General features: G+C 43.7%; 1 protein-coding gene across 2 annotated transcripts; it reads right to left on the reverse strand.

The window, feature by feature from the left end:
* Window positions 1-1,256: 1,256 nt before the first annotated feature.
* On the reverse strand, window positions 1,257-15,326 carry LOC139389660 (follistatin-A). 2 transcript variants are annotated; one of them, XM_071136534.1, is made up of 6 exons: window positions 15,157-15,326; window positions 13,738-13,929; window positions 12,990-13,208; window positions 12,372-12,596; window positions 4,814-5,044; window positions 1,257-1,385 (listed from the first exon to the last, which is right to left on the reverse strand). In XM_071136534.1, the coding sequence occupies exons 1-6, from the start codon at window positions 15,248-15,250 to the stop codon at window positions 1,294-1,296; spliced, it is 1,053 nt and encodes a 350-aa protein (XP_070992635.1). In that variant the 5' UTR covers window positions 15,251-15,326; the 3' UTR covers window positions 1,257-1,293. The 2 variants fall into 2 exon arrangements, with proteins under 2 accessions (XP_070992635.1, XP_070992636.1); XM_071136535.1 differs by lacking the exon at window positions 1,257-1,385 and having other exon boundaries at window positions 4,806-5,044.
* Between the last annotated feature and the right edge of the window lie 3,212 nt (window positions 15,327-18,538).

Consider the following 18,538-nt stretch of genomic DNA (forward strand, 5'->3'; position numbering starts at 1 on the left):
GAGCACAACGTTGGCAGCACACAAATGTTCATGGCACATCTTGTGACAAAAATCAAGTGCCCCCCCACACACACACAAAAAAAACAACATATCTGTTCTTAACATATCAAATAAAAAACATACTGCCACTGGGTGATGTTTTGTCTGGGTTAGACAGACATCTCCATTGGGGAAACACATTGTAGGGGAGGGAGTAAATAAGGCTGCATTCATAACCAAGTGGGAATTCAACTCCATTTCAATTCCATTCAATTCAGGAAGTACACTGAAATTCCAATTCTCTTCAATGAGGAACATTTTTTAAATTGGGTTTACTTCCTGAAAACGCGTGGAATTAAAATAGATTTGACCCCCAACAACTGTCCCTTTAGCAAGTTATAATAATGGGTTAGACAAAAAACAAAAAAGCAGAAACATTTCTGTACATAAATGATTGACAGATAAGATTCCTCCCCATAAATAAACACACAGTAGGCTAAAGCATGCATTGATGTGTGAATGATAAACATCTGTGATAGAGATATCTAACAGTGAGAACATAGGTAGGTTAGTACAGCACAGGGAATCATGAGAGTCCACTACAGCTTACAGAATGGAGACGGAAACTTCACTCAATAAATAACACTGCTTCTCTTTGGAGAAATATATCTTTCTTCATTATATATAAAAAATAATACAAAATAAAAAATGAAGGAAGGAAGGAAAAAAATAAACAGGACAACAAAACCAATAGAAACAAGTGGTAACAATAACATGGTACATAGTAATCCTGAACATTGTAAATGTATAAATTATTTTTAAAAAATAACACAAAACACAGTATAAATAAAACATCTAGCAGAACTGAACAATATGTATAAATAAGCATATACATATGTACTGTACAGTATGGACAACATGAGACCTGGCCCTAGGACTGTTCCCTTCGTGGAGACCAGGCAGGTAGATAGAAAGCCTATCCAACCAATAAGGAGAGCATGTGGATATGATAGACAGCCTATCCAACCAATAAAGAGAGCATGTGGATATGATAGACAGCCTATCCAACCAATAAGGAGAGCATGTGGATATGATAGACAGCTTATCCAACCAATATAAGGAGAGCATGTGGATATGATAGACAGCTTATCCAACCAATAAGGAGAGCATGTGGATATGATAGACAGATTATCCAACCAATACGGAGAGCATGTGGATATGATAGACAGCTTATCCAACCAATAATGAGAGCATGCGGATATGATAGACAGCCTATCCATCCAATAAGGAGGTCAGGTGGATATGATAGACAGTCTATCCATCCAATAAGGGGGACAGATGGATGTGAACCATGTAGTCCTGATCTTCTTGCTCCTCCTCCTCTTCCTCACGGTCTTCTGTTATGGCTAGATGGGAGAATATATGATAGCTGGTGTATGAATAAAGAGCACAACAGCAACGCAGCAGAACAATATTCAGTGAAGGTTCTCAAAAGCCCCGCCCCCCACTCCCGGCACAAAGCCACAGGAAAGCGTGGTGGTGTTGGCATGTTTCAGGGAAGAGACGGGACTTGGTAGGGAGGGGGGGGGGGGGGGGGGGGGGGGGGGGGGGGGGGGGCGAGGGGTATGAGGTATTCAATGGCTTTCTCTTCTTTATTTTTTTTAAAAGTCTCCGTTTGTCTCAGACACAGTACAGTGGCTGCCATTGAGCGGAGTGTTTCTCTGGGGTCACAGCAGTTTGACCTATGAAACCCCTATCGAGCAGGACATGAGCCAGGCCAACCACACAGCTTTGAGTTTTGGAAATGTAAAAGGCAAGAGAGACAACAATACAAAACGAGCCGTACCTCATCAAATCCAAAAGGGATTTGTTTTTATATATATACATATATTCTGATAGACAACATTCATTACATTCAACACACACAGCAGCCAGTACAGATAGATGGATAGAACACATGTTAATTTTCTACAAGAAGAAAGTGACTGAGGAGAAATAAGATAACATTTTTCTGCAAGCTGCTACTTCTGCTTATAGGGTAAATGCTTCTTTCATGAGGTGATCATGGCAAAGGTCCTTTAAAAGAAGATGTAATCTACACGTACCTTAATAAGGCACATTTACATTGAAGTAGTCAGTCGAACATCATATAATCATGTAGTGTAGTGGAAGAAATGTAGTCAGTCGAACATCATATAATCATGTAGTGTAGTGGAAGAAATGTAGTCAGTCGAACATCATATATAATCATGTAGTTTAGTGGAAGATATACAGATTTATTCATCAGGATGAAACTGAAATGATTTCAGGCATTCTTTGACATATAGCGACTTAGAATGTAACTTCTATCATTTCTTTGAAGCTATTTTGGGACAATTTGAAGGCAGGTATAGCCCCAGTTTAGTGAGCAGGTAGAATCTTGGTAGAAATAGGTAGTCTATGTGTTGAGGTTCAATTTAAATAATTTTAGATAAATCGGTACCAATTTTACAATCACCTTATGCACTTATATGAATGTATGCAACTGGTGTGTGTTGTCATTCTGACTCTATATTACATGTTATAGCAGAGTGGTGTGTGTTTTCATTCTGACTCTATATTACATGTTATAGCAGAGTGTGTTGTCATTCTGACTCTATATTACATGTTATAGCAGAGTGGTGTGTGTTTTCATTCTGACTCTATATTACATGTTAGCAGAGTGGTGTGTGTTTTCATTCTGACTATATTACATGTTAGCAGAGCGGTGTGTGTTGTCATTCTGACTCTATATTACATGTTAGCAGAGCGGTGTGTGTTTTCATTCTGACTCTATATTACATGTTAGCAGAGCGGTGTGTGTTGTCATTCTGACTCTATATTACATGTTAGCAGAGCGGTGTGTGTTTTCATTCTGACTCTATATTACATGTTAGCAGAGTGGTGTGTGTTTTCATTCTGACTCTATATTACATGTTAGCAGAGTGGTGTGTGTTTTCATTCTGACTCTATATTACATGTTAGCAGAGCGGTGTGTGTTGTCATTCTGACTCTATATTACATGTTAGCAGAGCGGTGTGTGTTGTCATTCTGACTCTATATTACATGTTAGCAGAGCGGTGTGTGTTTTCATTCTGACTCTATATTACATGTTAGCAGAGTGGTGTGTGTTGTCATTCTGACTCTATATTACATGTTAGCAGAGCGGTGTGTACCATTACAGACATAGTCTATTTTGAATTGATTGATTACACCCCAAAATAAAAAACATAATGCATTATTAACATAAAATTAGCAATGTGACCATGGAATGTCGAAGCTGTAAAGATATTACCATTATCTGTCTGTCTCGATGAAAAATAAATTTAAAACTATGACAATAAAAAAATGTTAAAAAACTGCACGGAAGTGAGATTATGACCACAAACTAGATGTTAAATACTGAACATTTCACTGTTCTAATTGTAAAAGTTAGTCTCTTGTTATTTTCATGGAGTTAGCATCTCGACCTCTCCCCCCCCAAAAAGAGTAGTTCTCTTTTGAACTGTCCTTAACCTGTTGATATATACAGTGGGGAGAACAAGTATTTGATGCACTGCCGATTTTGCAGGTTTTTCTACTCACAAAGCATGTAGAGGTCTGTAATTTTTTAGCATAGGTACACTTCAACTGTGAGAGACGGAATCTAAAACAAAAATCCAGAAAATCACATTGTATGATTTTTAAGTAATTAATTTGCATTTTATTGCATGACATAAGTATTTGATCACCTACCAACCAGTAAGAATTCCGGCTCTCACAGACCTGTTAGTTTTTCTTTAAGAAGCCCTCCTGTTCTCCACTCATTACCTGTATTAACTGCACCTGTTTGAACTCGTTACCTGTATAAAAGACACCTGTCCACACACTCAATCAAACAGACTCCAACCTCTCCACAATGGCCAAGACCGTATTGAGGGTAGGATGGATGGGGCCATGTATCGCGAGATCTTGGCCAACAACCTCCTTCCCTCAGTAAGAGCATTGAAGATGGGTCGTGGCTAGGTCTTCCAGCATGACAACGACCCGAAACACATAGCCAGGGCAACTAAGGAGTGGCTCCGTAAGAAGCATCTCAAGGTCCTGGAGTGGCCTAGCCAGTCTCCAGACCTGAACCCAATAGAAAATCTTTGGAGGGAGCTGAAAGTTCGTATTGCCCAGCGACAGCCCCGAAACCTGAAGGATCTGGAGAAGGTCTGTATGGAGGAGTGGGCCAAAATCCCTGCTGCAGTGTGCGCAAACCTGGTCAAGAACTACAGGAAACGTATGATCTCTGTAATTGCAAACAAAGGTTTCTGTAACAAATATGAAGTTCTGCTTTTCTGATGTATCAAATACTTATGTCATGCAATAAAATGCAAATGAATTACTTAAAAATCATACAATGTGATTTTCTGGATTTTTGTGTACCTATGTGTACCATAGTGTACCCTATGATAAAAAAATTACAGACCTCTACATGCTTTGTAAGTAGGAAAACCTGCAAAATCGGCAGTGTATCAAATACTTGTTCTCCCCACTGTAGATATATATTTTTTTAAACTTTTACGTTTGTTTTTGCAGATTTGTTGTTATTTTTTGTTAGAGAAGCCAGCAACACAGACAACATCATGCAAGTTCTCCCATTCTCAAGTCCTTTCAGATGCGTTAAGCTGTGCTGAGCTGTGCCGGGCGGGTGGGGGGGGTGGGCGGGGGGGGGGGGGGTGGGCGGGGTGCGGTGTAGGAGTTTGCAGGGGCGGGGGCTCAAGACGAGACGAGGGAGGGATTATTGTTGGGAAAGATCATGGAATTGTCTTTTGCTGTGGTGATTACTTACAGTTGCAAGATCCTGAATGCTTAACCTCCAGGAGCGTTCCCAGAGAGCAGGCAGTCTGCTTCATAACACACTCTGAGGGGTAGGTGGTGTTGTCGCTGGCGCACACCGCCTCGTCCATCCGGCTCTCTGGACACGCCTCCTCACAGAGGGAGCAGCGGCCTCGGCTCATCCTGGCGTCCCACAGACACTTCTTTCCCACACTGCATTGGATGTCCTCGCACGACTTGGCCTCTGGAGCCAGAGAGAGGAGAGGAGAAGAAAGACAGAACTTATCAGACTGACGCCTCGTTGGTGCTGCTTGGCAAATAACCATGTAACCGTAGTGGGTCGTATTAAATCAAATAACCATGTAACCGTAGTGGGTCGTGGTGAGCCATGTTCTATGTTAGGTCATATTTGGTGCTGCTTAGCATATCACCATGTAACCGCAGTGGGTCGTAGTGAGTCATATCATAATGTAACCGTAGTGGGTCGTGGTGAATCATTTCACTATGTAACCGTAGTGGGTCATATAACCATGTAACCGTAGTGGGTCGCATTGAGTCATATAACCATGTAACCGTAGTGGGTCGTGGTGAGTCATATCACCATGTAACCGTAGTGGGTCGTATTGAGTCATATAACCATGTAAGCGTAGTGGGTTGTGGTTAGTCATATCTCCACGTAGCCATAGTGGGTCGTGGGGAATCATATCACCATGTAACCGTAGTGTGTCATATAACCATGTAACCGTAGTGGGTCGCATTGAGTCATATAACCATGTAACCGTAGTGGGTCGTGATGAGTCATATCACCATGTAACCGTTGTGGATCGTATTGAGTCATATAACCATGTAACCGTAGTGGATCGTAGTGGGTCGTATTGAGTCATATAACCATGTAACCGTAGTGGGTCGTGGTGAGTCATATCACCATGTAACCGTAGTGGATCGTAGTGGGTCGTATTGAGTCATATAACCATGTAACCGTAGTGGGTCGTGGTGAGTCATATCACCATGTAACCGTAGTGGGTCGTGGTGAGTCATATCACCGTGTAACCGTAGTGGATCGTAGTGGGTCGTATTGAGTCATATAACCATGTAACCGTAGTGGGTCGTGGTGAGTCATATCTCCATGTAACCATAGTGGGTCGTGGTGAGTCATATAACCATGTAACCGTAGTGGATTGTATTGAGTAATATAACCATGTAACCGTAGTGGGTCGTAGTGAGTCATGTCCTATGTTAGGTCATGTGTGGTCAAGTATCATTGTAGTGGGGAGGAAAAACGTCCTCAGCTGTGTTGCGGGTAATGTTGCCAACTTCAGGAAACAATCAGACGTCCATCATATTCTAAACAGTAACAAGTACAAAGTATTCCCAGGTACACTGAACATCCACAGCTTCAATGGCTCTGCTTGGAGAATCTCCATTTATGTGGAATGTTGGCAAAGAGAATCAGGCCATAGAAATAGAATGTTTAGAACGAATACCCATGAGTTTACCAGTCAGATTGCCAGGGTTAAGGGCTCTAAATCCCTTCTATAGATTACATTTCTATGGTAAAGCCTACATTCAGACTATATTGTAAGTACTGTACAGCATGGTTAAGAACTGAAATCATTTTCCAATTATTTCCTTTGGAACAGAACCACTATTATTTTTCCCATTCTGTTCCACTGTTCCGACCAGCATAATACAATTCTGGTGCAAACAAAATGAAAGTACCGGATTAAATCGTTCCTTTCAGTTCCTTTTTTTTTAACCTGTGATATATATTTTTTTATTTTACATTTAGCTCCAGAGCGGGCAAGCTAGTTGTTGACATTGTGTGATGGACAAGTGTACGGCGCGAGATGCGACAGAAATGTTAAGGGTTGGGAGATAGCGAGAGAGAGGATGCAGGAGGAGGCTTGAATCCCTGGGCAGTGGTGGTACAACAGGTTGGGAGATAGCGAGAGAGAGGGTGCAGGAGGAGGCTTGAAGCCCTGGGCAGTGGTGGTACAACAGGTTGGGAGATAGAGAGAGAGGGTGCAGGAGGAGGCTTGAAGCCCTGGGGAGTGGGGGGAGTGGTGGTACAACAGGTTGGGAGATAGAGAGAGAGGGTGCAGGAGGAGGCTTGAAGCCCTGGGGAGTGGTGGTACAACAGGTTGAGAGATAGAGAGAGAGAGGATGCAGGAGGAGGCTTGAAGCCCTGGGGAGAGGGGGAGTGGTGGTACAACAGGTTGGGAGATAGAGAGAGAGGGTGCAGGAGGAGGCTTGAAGCCCTGGGGAGTGGGGGGAGTGGTGGTACAACAGGTTGGGAGATAGCGAGAGAGGATGCAGGAGGAGGCTTGAAGCCCTGGGGAGTGGGGGGAGTGGTGGTACAACAGGTTGGGAGATAGCGAGAGAGGGTGCAGGAGGAGGCTTGAAGCCCTGGGGAGTGGGGGGAGTGGTGGTACAACAGGTTGGGAGATAGCGAGAGAGGGTGCAGGAGGAGGTTTGAAGCCCTGGGCAATGGGGGGAGTGGTGGTACAACAGGTTGGGAGATAGAGAGAGAGGGTGCAGGAGGAGGCTTGAAGCCCTGGGGAAAGGGGGGAGTGGTGGTACAACAGGTTGGGAGATAGCGAGAGAGAGGGTGCAGGAGGAGGCTTGAAGCCCTGGGAGTGGGGGGAGTGGTGGTACAACAGGTTGGGAGATAGCGAGAGAGGATGCAGGAGAAGGCTTTAAGCCCTGGGGAGAGGGGGGAGTGGTGGTACAACAGGTTGGGAGATAGTGAGAGAGAGGGTGCAGGAGGAGGCTTGAAGCCCTGGGGAGTGGGGGGAGTGGTGGTACAACAGGTTGGGAGATAGCGAGAGAGAGGGTGCAGGAGGAGGCTTGAAGCCCTGGGGAGTGGGGGGAGTGGTGGTACAACAGGTTGGGAGATAGTGAGAGAGAGGGTGCAGGAGGAGGCTTGAAGCCCTGGGGAGTGGTGGTACAACAGGTTGGGAGATAGAGAGAGAGAGGATGCAGGAGGAGGCTTGAAGCCCTCGGGAGTGGTGGTACAACAGGTTGGGAGATAGCGAGAGAGAGGATGCAGGAGGAGGATTGAAGCCCTGGGGAGTGGGGGGAGTGGTGGTACAACAGGTTGGGAGATAGCGAGAGGGGGTGCAGGAGGAGGCTTGAAGCCCTGGGGAGTGGTGGTACAACAGGTTGGGAGATAGCGAGAGAGAGGCTGCAGGAGGAGGCTTGAAGCCCTGGGGAGTGGTGGTACAACAGGTTGGGAGATAGCGAGAGAGAGGGTGCAGGAGGAGGCTTGAAGCCCTGGGGAGTGGTGGTACAACAGGTTGGGAGATAGCGAGAGAGAGGATGCAGGAGGAAGCTTGAAGCCCTGGGGAGTGGTGGTACAACAGGTTGGGAGATAAAGAGAGAGGATGCAGGAGGAGGCTTGAAGCCCTAGGGAGTGGGGGGAGTGGTGGTACAACAGGTTGGGAGATAGCGAGAGAGGGTGCAGGAGGAGGCTTGAAGCCCTGGGGAGTGGGGGGAGTGGTGGTACAACAGGTTGGGAGATAGCGAGAGAGAGGGTGCAGGAGGAGGCTTGAAGCCCTGGGGAGTGGGGGGAGTGGTGGTACAACAGGTTGGGAGATAGCGAGAGAGAGGGTGCAGGAGGAGGCTTGAAGCCCTGGGGAGTGGGGGGAGTGGTGGTACAACAGGTTGGGAGATAGCGAGAGAGAGGGTGCAGGAGGAGGCTTGAAGCCCTGGGGAGTGGGGGGAGTGGTGGTACAACAGGTTGGGAGATAGCGAGAGAGAGGGTGCAGGAGGAGGCTTGAAGCCCTGGGGAGTGGGGGGAGTGGTGGTACAACTGGTTGGGAGATAGCGAGAGAGAGGATGCAGGAGGAGGCTTGAAGCCCTGTGGAGTGGGGGGAGTGGTGGTACAACAGGTTCAAAAGTTGGTTTATGTCTTTTCTGGGGCCTGGAGTTTTTTTCTGATCTCATGATCTGGTCAGGTAAAACTCTGGGCCATGACAGGGTCTTGATGTCAGACATGGTGCTGTTTTTAAATGCATTGGGGTCATGCAGAGACTATAGGTTGACAGGCTTTCTTTCTGTATTCAGCTATGAATAAGCTACATTTGGTTATTATGATGTGTATTAAAAATAATATAATATAATTTAGCAATGTAACTCATTTTAACGTTGTAAAATAGGACCCTGCCCCTTTATAAGACAATTGCGTTCCAAAAGCGATATGGACCTGGCTACAGTAAGTTAGTCAAGACTAATGATAAAGAGTATTTTGTAGCTTTCAATTAGCAGACTAGCAACAGTAGCCAGCGTATTGCTAGTCTGTTCACTTATTGGTTTACTTTTGTAAATCTCTTTCCCTAAAATGAGTAAGCTCCGCGAGTAGATAGGTGGACGCTTCTTTCAGCTCTGGACAGCTTGCGTGTGCTGTGTGAACGTAGCTATCAACTTCTGTACCGCTCGAGAAGTTGTGATTCGTTGGAGCCGCAGTGGATGAACAGCCAATCATATTGCTTAAATGCAAATAGCACAACTTTTCTTGAGTTTAGTCATCAACGGGTTTTTTAAATGACAAGAAGTAAGTGTTGGAACTGGAACGAGACCTGTTCTATTTTAAAAAAAACATCTTTGCTTCTGTTCCCTGAACCGGTTCCAACCCCTGGTGTACAGTGTGAGTTGGGACGGATTTGAGTGTCCCAAGAGGGACCACAGTACGTAGGCCATGTCCAGAAATAACCCCTAGCCCCTTCCGTTAGAAACTTGTGGATCTCTCATGCTGCATTTACACAGGCAGCCCAATTCTGATATTTTGCCCAATTATTGGCAAAAGATCTGATCTGATTGGTCAAAAGACCAATTAGTGGTGAAAGATCTGAATTTGGCTGCCTGTGTAAATACAGCCTTAGAGAATTGGACATGTGTAAACCATATGGTTACGTGTCTAGAGGTTAGGGGCTAAAGTTTTTTTGGGGGGGGACAGGCTGACTAAGCTGAATTATATACTGTTAATTCAAAAGCTTAGGCCTACTGACTGATGCTACTCCTATGGATGTTCCCAGGAGACACTACTGACTGATGCTACTCCTATGGATGTTCCCAGGAGACACTACTGACTGATGCTACTCCTATGGATGTTCCCAGGAGACACTACTGACTGATGCTACTCCTATGGATGTTCCCAGGAGACACTACTGACTAATGCTACTCCTATGGATGTTCCCAGGAGACACTACTGACTGATGCTACTCCTATGGATGTTCCCAGGAGACACTACTGACTGATGCTACTCCTATGGATGTTCCCAGGAGACACTACTGACTGATGCTACTCCTATGGATGTTCCCAGGAGACACTACTGACTGATGCTACTCCTATGGATGTTCCCAGGAGACACTACTGACTGATGCTACTCCTATGGATGTTCCCAGGAGACACTACTGACTGAAGCTACTCCTATGGATGTTCCCAGGAGACACTACTGACTGATGCTACTCCTATGGATGTTCCCAGGAGACACTACTGACTGATGCTACTCCTATGGATGTTCCCAGGAGACACTACTGACTGATGCTACTCCTATGGATGTTCCCAGGAGACACTACTGACTGATGCTACTCCTATGGATGTTCCCAGGAGACACTACTGACTGATGCTACTCCTATGGATGTTCCCAGGAGACACTACTGACTGATGCTACTCCTATGGATGTTCCCAGGAGACACTACTGACTGATGCTACTCCTATGGATGTTCCCAGGAGACACTACTGACTGATGCTACTCCTATGGATGTTCCCAGGAGACACTACTGACTGATGCTACTCCTATGGATGTTCCCAGGAGACACTACTGACTGATGCTACTCCTATGGGTGTTCCCAGGAGACACTACTGACTGATGCTACTCCTATGGATGTTCCCAGGAGACACTACTGACTGATGCTACTCCTATGGATGTTCCCAGGAGACACTACTGACTGATGCTACTCCTATGGATGTTCCCAGGAGACACTACTGACTGATGCTACTCCTATGGATGTTCCCAGGAGACACTACTGACTGATGCTACTCCTATGGATGTTCCCAGGAGACACTACTGACTGATGCTACTCCTATGGATGTTCCCAGGAGACACTACTGACTGATGCTACTCCTATTGATGTTCCCAGGAGACACTACTGACTGATGCTACTCCTATGCATGTTCCCAGGAGACACTACTGACTGATGCTACTCCTATGGATGTTCCCAGGAGACACTACTGACTGATGCTACTCCTATGGATGTTCCCAGGAGACACTACTGACTGATGCTACTCCTATGGATGTTCCCAGGAGACACTACTGACTGATGCTACTCCTATGGATGTTCCCAGGAGACACTACTGACTGATGCTACTGCTATGGATGTTCCCAGGAGACACTACTGACTGATGCTACTCCTATGGATGTTCCCAGGAGACACTACTGACTGATGCTACTCCTATGGATGTTCCCAGGAGACACTACTGACTGATGCTACTCCTATGCATGTTCCCAGGAGACACTACTGACTGATGCATTTCCCCTTGGTGTGCTACTCCTATGCATGTTCCCAGGAGACACTACTGACTGATGCTACTCCTATGCATGTTCCCAGGAGACACTACTGACTGATGCTACTCCTATGGATGTTCCCAGGAGACACTACTGACTGATGCATTTCCCCTTGGTGTGCTACTCCTATGCATGTTCCCAGGAGACACTACTGACTGATGCTACTCCTATGGATGTTCCCAGGAGACACTACTGACTGATGCTACTCCTATGGATGTTCCCAGGAGACACTACTGACTGATGCTACTCCTATGGATGTTCCCAGGAGACACTACTGACTGATGCTACTCCTATGGATGTTCCCAGGAGACACTACTGACTGATGCTACTCCTATGGATGTTCCCAGGAGACACTACTGACTGATGCTACTCCTATGGATGTTCCCAGGAGACACTACTGACTGATGCTACTCCTATGGATGTTCCCAGGAGACACTACTGACTGATGCTACTCCTATGCGTATTCCCAGGAGACACTACTGACTGATGCATTTCCCCTTGGTGTGCTACTCCTATGCATGTTCCCAGGAGACACTACTGACTGATGCATTTCCCCTTGGTGTGCTACTCCTATGCGTATTCCCAGGAGACACTACTGACTGATGCATTTCCCCTTGGTGTGCTACTCCTATGCGTATTCCCAGGAGACACTACTGACTGATGCATTTCCCCTTGGTGTGCTACTCCTATGCGTATTCCCAGGAGACACTACTGACTGATGCATTTCCCCTTGGTGTGCTACTCCTATGCGTATTCCCAGGAGACACTACTGACTGATGCATTTCCCCTTGGTGTGCTACTCCTATGCGTCTTCCCAGGAGACACTACTGACTGATGCATTTCCCCTTGGTGTGCTACTCCTATGCATGTTCCCAGGAGACACTACTGACTAATGCATTTCCCCTTGGTGTGCTACTCCTATGCATGTTCCCAGGAGACACTACTGACTAATGCATTTCCCCTTGGTATGCTATTCCTATGGATGTTCCCAGGAGACACTACTTACTGATGCATTTCCCCTGGTATGCTACTCCTATGGATGTTCCCAGGAGACATGTCGCCCTCCTCAGATGGCACGCGCTGGTGTAGATGATCCCGTCGTTGCCACACAGGAACTGCTGCGGTGACGTCTGTTCAGGGCAGATCCGATTACAGGTCACACAGTACGCGTTATTTGTCTGGTCCACGACGCACGTGGAGCTTCCCGGGCACAAGACGTCACGGCAGGTCTCTGTCAGAACGAAAGGGAGTCAAATTAACATGGTGATTCATATCAGCAGAGTAACAAGCCAACCAGATGTGCCTTAATGAAACACCTGTGAATCGACACTTACTCACTGTGATCAAATAAAATGCAATCAGACTGAATCCCATTGGTTGCCTTTAGACAGGCATCCCCATTGGCTGCCTTTAGACAGGCATCCCCATTGGCTGCCTTTAGACAGGCTGCCCAATTCTGATCTTTGTTTCAGTAATTGGTCTTTTGACCAATTAGATCTGATGTGATTGGTCAAAAGACCAATTATAATGGGAAACGTTTCCAAAGAATTGGATAAGAATAAGTAGCTGATGTTATTATTATTATTATTTTAATGCATTGGGTCTGCCTGCCCGGTGAACTTACTTTTGCATTTGCCCTGGTACTGCACATCCAGGTCCAGATGGACTTTACATTTGGACTTGAGCAACGCGCACTCGTCTTTGTATGTCTTTCCATCCGACCCGCAGACAGGTCCTTTCCAAGTGACGTCGGAGCAGTCTGGAGCGCAGACGCAGCGCGGCTTACTCCGCCGGTTCATCTTGCAGCTCTTTCCGGGTCCACAGTCCACGTTGTCACACGTTTCTGGAGTTAGAAGAGATATCAAGTTTATTAAATGATATGAAACACAATTATGGAGAATAGGCAATGTTTAGACGCAACGAGGTCAATAAACTTTAAACGTGTCGACAAATTAGTCTAATTGAGTTTCCACTTAAATATAAATGAAGTTGTAACATTGTTTTTTATACACAAGTCACAACTGTTGCTACCAGACTCTATGATTTCTAAATACACCTCCATTTAAACAATTTCCACCAATCCCCCTTCCCCAAAACACGTGTAAATATTGGACTATAAATTGTGCCTTCGTGTATTATACTAATCCTAAAATGTGTATTATATTTTATGAGACATGTACTTTATGTTCCCTATTCTTAAATTGTATTAGTTCATTGTATTAGTTCTTATTGTTGTTGCATTGTGGAAAAGGAACCTGAAAGAAAGCATTTTCTTAGACTGTATAACGCGTGTATCCCATACATACATTTTGTTAGACGGGGTATACTGTATAACATGTCTATCCCATACATACGACTAATAAAACGTGAACCTTTGCAGGGTATGCAGTTAGGGGCTCCGCCGTTAAAGATCATCCACCGGAACAAGGTGCTGTTGGGTACATCCTCCTCGGTCCATGACGTCCCCAGCCTCCCGCTTCGACAACACTCCTCTCGGCTCATCCCCGGCACGTAGAGCACCTGACACCTCCCGTTCTTCCCTTGCTGTAACCAGCAGTTGCCAGCTGGAAACAAACATGAAAACGTCCCAGTCGTATTAAAGTCTGAAGCCAAGGCGCTGAGTTACTGACCCAGACACAACACTTGTCTGGGTCAGGTTTTTTCTTTCTTTTTCCCATCGTAATGACAATATTTGGTTATCCTGTCACCAATGTTCAATACTGAGAGCCCGTGTGATACAACTGTATACAAAGTACTGAGTTATTCATGTTCAAAATGCAGACAGTGGAGCAATCTAGTTATATTGTCAATCCATTCTGTGTCCGATTATAACAGTCCAGAACAACTGTAGGCTATTCTTGACATTCTTGAATTTTGATGCTCGAACTTGGTTGTGTAAAATCTGTTCCAAATATATTTTAGCAATTCGCATCCGTGGACGCAGATCACACCGAGACCTGTCATAGCAGCATTTTACGAATAGCTACCAAAACAACACGTTGCCCAAATACACATATGGACACCAACCAATACGATTAATTTGTAACTTTTTTTTAAGGGTGCATTTAAAACGGTTTATATTGTTGACGTTAATTTCAGCGGCAGAAAATTAAGGGACATTTTCTGTCATTATGTAATTTATGAGCATCATTATCAGCAAACTGTATTCAAATAATTATCAATGTAACAATAATAAAGGCAGTACCGATCTCCATATGACAAATAGATCGGAAATGGGTTGGTTGCAACGCACACAAACAACATTCTATGGGTCAAATAATATGTGCTCACAAATTTCAAGCATTTTTCTCTGCCATGCACCGTCTCCAACTCTATCTCAGTTTGAGTTAACTGTGTATACAGCCACACCACACTGCTGCGTCCCATCATATTGACGCGGACTGGTGATATGGCAATCCGTGAAACTAACAAAAATGTCCAAGTATTACAGACTTGGAGAGCAAGTGGGAAAGAAATCCATCTAAAAATGCCATTCCATGTGCCTTGATCGTGTGGGCTAGAAAAAAACGTGCAATAACATCTCGTTGAAACGACCCTAATGGCACCTGTTTAGTACAGTCAATCTGATCGTGAGCAATTTCAAACCAAATGGAAAGAATGTAGAACTCTCTTTGAAACGTTTGCAACACTGGAAATTCTGACACCGTTACAATTCACATCAAGACGCAGACAGAATAGGATACACTTTGCAGTAAAAGTTTTGTTGTTGTTGAGGGGGGTGGAGGGTGGGGGGGAATCGAAAAGATTTGTAAAATATAATAATAATGTACCTTGTACTTTTTGATCTTCCATGAAATGACAGAGCCATATCAATAATATAATCATCCCTGGCTGGAGACGGAGTTTCTGTAGCATCCTGAGCATGTTGCTGGAGACGAAGTGAAGTGAACAAGGTATCGGAAATTGACACTAGCAGCGAAGCGAACAGAGTAAATCTGTTTAAAAGGTGGCAGTGAGTGCTGAATGAATGTCAGTCTGAGAATGCAGCGTCTCTTTTTAAATCTATAAGGGGTCTCGGGTCGTCTATCTGTGGTAGGCGGTCTTCTGGTCCGTGGGGGAGGGGAGAGGGATGTCCCCCCCCCCCCCCCCCCCCAAAAAAAAATCTTTCAATCCTAATCAGGTGACATCTATAGTCGCAATTTTCTCTGTCTGACCAAAAATAGTGTCATAAAAGTACACTTGATGGCAGATTACTTGCTTTTTTTCGTGTTCTAAGTCAATAATATATATATATATATATATATTTTTTTTTAAACAATAGAGGAGCAACAAGACACAGAGCAATAATAAGAAGACTAGCAGGACCAGCATCTACCAGCTGTTAATGTATATGACCTGGTTTATTTCAGTGTGACCTCAATTAATTAAATAAATTCAATTTTATCCCTACTTTGATGGCAAAATAAAAGTATAGGCCGCTATTACGGCAACCATAAACTATTTATATTAGGCCTACTGAAACTAGCACTACTAACACCAACAGGGTTAATTATAATAGTAATAACACCTACTGTAATTATGATGTTAAAGAATTGCCACGCTAATATTAATATAACCTATATGTAACCCATCAATACTTCATCTACATAAAACAGGCAAAATGCATATCAAGTCTACGGGCCGGCAATTCCCCAACTTCAGATGACTGGGTTACCATGGATATTGTTTTTCCCGACAACAACAGATAAACGTGTTCATCTTTTAACTAGTCTATTGGAATGACCTGTCCATGCTGCCTACCAATAATACATTTCAGAGTACATACAGGAAGGGATGATAATATTAGATGAGGCAGTTGTTTTGAGTTTCTGATAAATATAACTAACCCTGTTTCTGAATAGTCTTCAGTGTGACGGAGAGTATTACATGAAATACTATCTATGTAGGCTAGAACATCAGCTATCGTCCATGGATCACGGAAAACCTCTTCTGCAGCCTGTTGGTTATACAACTGGCTTGTCAAGACAAGTGCACCGAGGGATGTTTGTAACGACGCTAATTATGTAACGACTCTATGTTGTAGCCAGTAAGTCTTTTTCCGAAAACTACCGACAAAACAACGCTTTTTCCCGAAAACCACCGACAAAACAACGATTTTTCCCGAAAACTACCGAATAACTACGCCTTTTTCCGAAAACCAACGATAAATAACGCAATAAAGCAACCCCCCCCCCCATCTTGAAATATAGCCTATTCTCCCTCGTCTCCAAACACGCGTCAAGCGTTGACATGGATCCGGAATATTAGGACTGTCAGGCAAAACACTAATTTACAGATTTTAAAAAATCACATTTAAACTAATAAAAATATACAATAAATAATTAGAAAAACGTGACTAGTTCACTCAGGGACAATAATATGTTTAATCATTATGCACACGGTTTAAAATGTATTAATTTCGTCATTTGAATACATCTATGGTATTTAAGTTATTGGAATACTTGACATTGACTCATCGAAATGCATTTTTCTGCAAATCATATTTACTTTGCCTCTACAGTAAGCAGTAAATATTTTCGATTCAGGTAGGCCTACATTTAAGTATTCAATAACATATCCCACTGGGCAAGTCATCGTTGTTACCATGTCATTTCAACCAAACAAGTGATGACGTTGAATCAACGTGGAAACCTGATTGGACGGTTGGAAACCTGATTGGACGTAGGGATGTTGTCTTTTTTTCACCCAACTTTTAACCTAAATCCAATGTCATGGTGAAATGTTTTGTTGATTTGATGTTGAATTCACATTGGTTGGAAACTCAACCAAATAAATCGTAACTTCTGAACTTGACATATGTGCCCAGTGGGATGTTTTCAAGCTGGTGAAGAAATCAGAATCGCATTAATTTACCAAAAATAACAGAGTCAAATTATGTTAAAATCTGTTGAGATAAAGTAGACTACAAGACCAGGGTTTGAGTTAAATTACATCCACCTATCCTTTTCAAAACACAAAATCAGCTACTTTTGGCTAATGTGCTTTTGACAACACACTTATTTTCACAATAAATCTTTTAATTTATTAGCCGGGTTCACTAAACTACTTAAGATACACGTTGAGGAAGCATAACAATGGGGAAGCCTTCTGCACACATTGAGTTTGTGTAATGGGGATGGTTTGACTATCCAGTAGCAACATATGGTGTGGTATTGTTTTGTTTCCTATAGCGATGATGTTCCCAATACGATGCTGACATCTGGTGTTAAAACAGCATCATCACCTCAAGTGTAACGGATGTGAAACGGCTAGTTTAGTTAGCGGTGTTCGCGCTAAATAGCGTTTCAATCGGTGACGTCACTTGCTCTGAGACCTTGAAGTAGTGGTTCCCCTTTGCTCTGCAAGCGCCGCGGCTTTTGTGGAGCGATGGGTAACGATGCTTCGTGGGTGACTGTTGTTGATGTGTGCAGAGGGTCCCTGGTTCGCGCCCGGGTATGGGCGAGGGGACGGTATAAAGTTATACTGTTTACAAGCACTAAAGTCCTTTTTAGTCAGTCCTACAGACTAGTTGTATGTAAATTGTGCTTGTGTATTGCGTGAATTTCTGATTATATTTTTTTAGAATATTTTTTTAATTATACCAAAAGGTATATTTTCAACTGTGAGTTGATTTGTGTTATAATTTGAGCCGCCACACAAACGTAACCCAAATAGCCAGCAGGAAATGATTGTATAGAAAGAAGTATCTCATAATGACATCTCTTTCATGTTTAATTTCAAGAAATAAAAAAATAAAAATAATTTAAACAAATCTTACAATTCAATTTTCCCTGTGGAATAAATCATGATTTCTTCTGTTCAGAAACGCTTTATTGTTCCCAACTAAGAGTGTTATTGCATTTCATGGGTTAATAAAATAAACCCCATTGCATGTACTACAATTCAGTGCATGACAGCTAAACTGCTGCTGTACAATCCTAGAGAGCACATGTCAAACACAACTAAATCAAAACATTCACTCAACTGGCTGTCAGCAGTTTAGTCCAGGACTATCGGCTTAATCTTTGTCTGGTGAAGCAAATAGTCCTGCAAATGGGCACATCCACATCTCATTGTGATAAACAGTATGATAAATGTCATTTTCTTTTGTGTGATGTGGACAAGGACGAGCTGTTCCCTGTGTCATCTGTCATTGTTCGTCTGTCTGTCCAT

This window comes from Oncorhynchus clarkii, chromosome 30 (genome assembly GCF_045791955.1).
Source record: "Oncorhynchus clarkii lewisi isolate Uvic-CL-2024 chromosome 30, UVic_Ocla_1.0, whole genome shotgun sequence".
NCBI classification, from domain to species: Eukaryota; Metazoa; Chordata; class Actinopteri; order Salmoniformes; family Salmonidae; genus Oncorhynchus; species Oncorhynchus clarkii.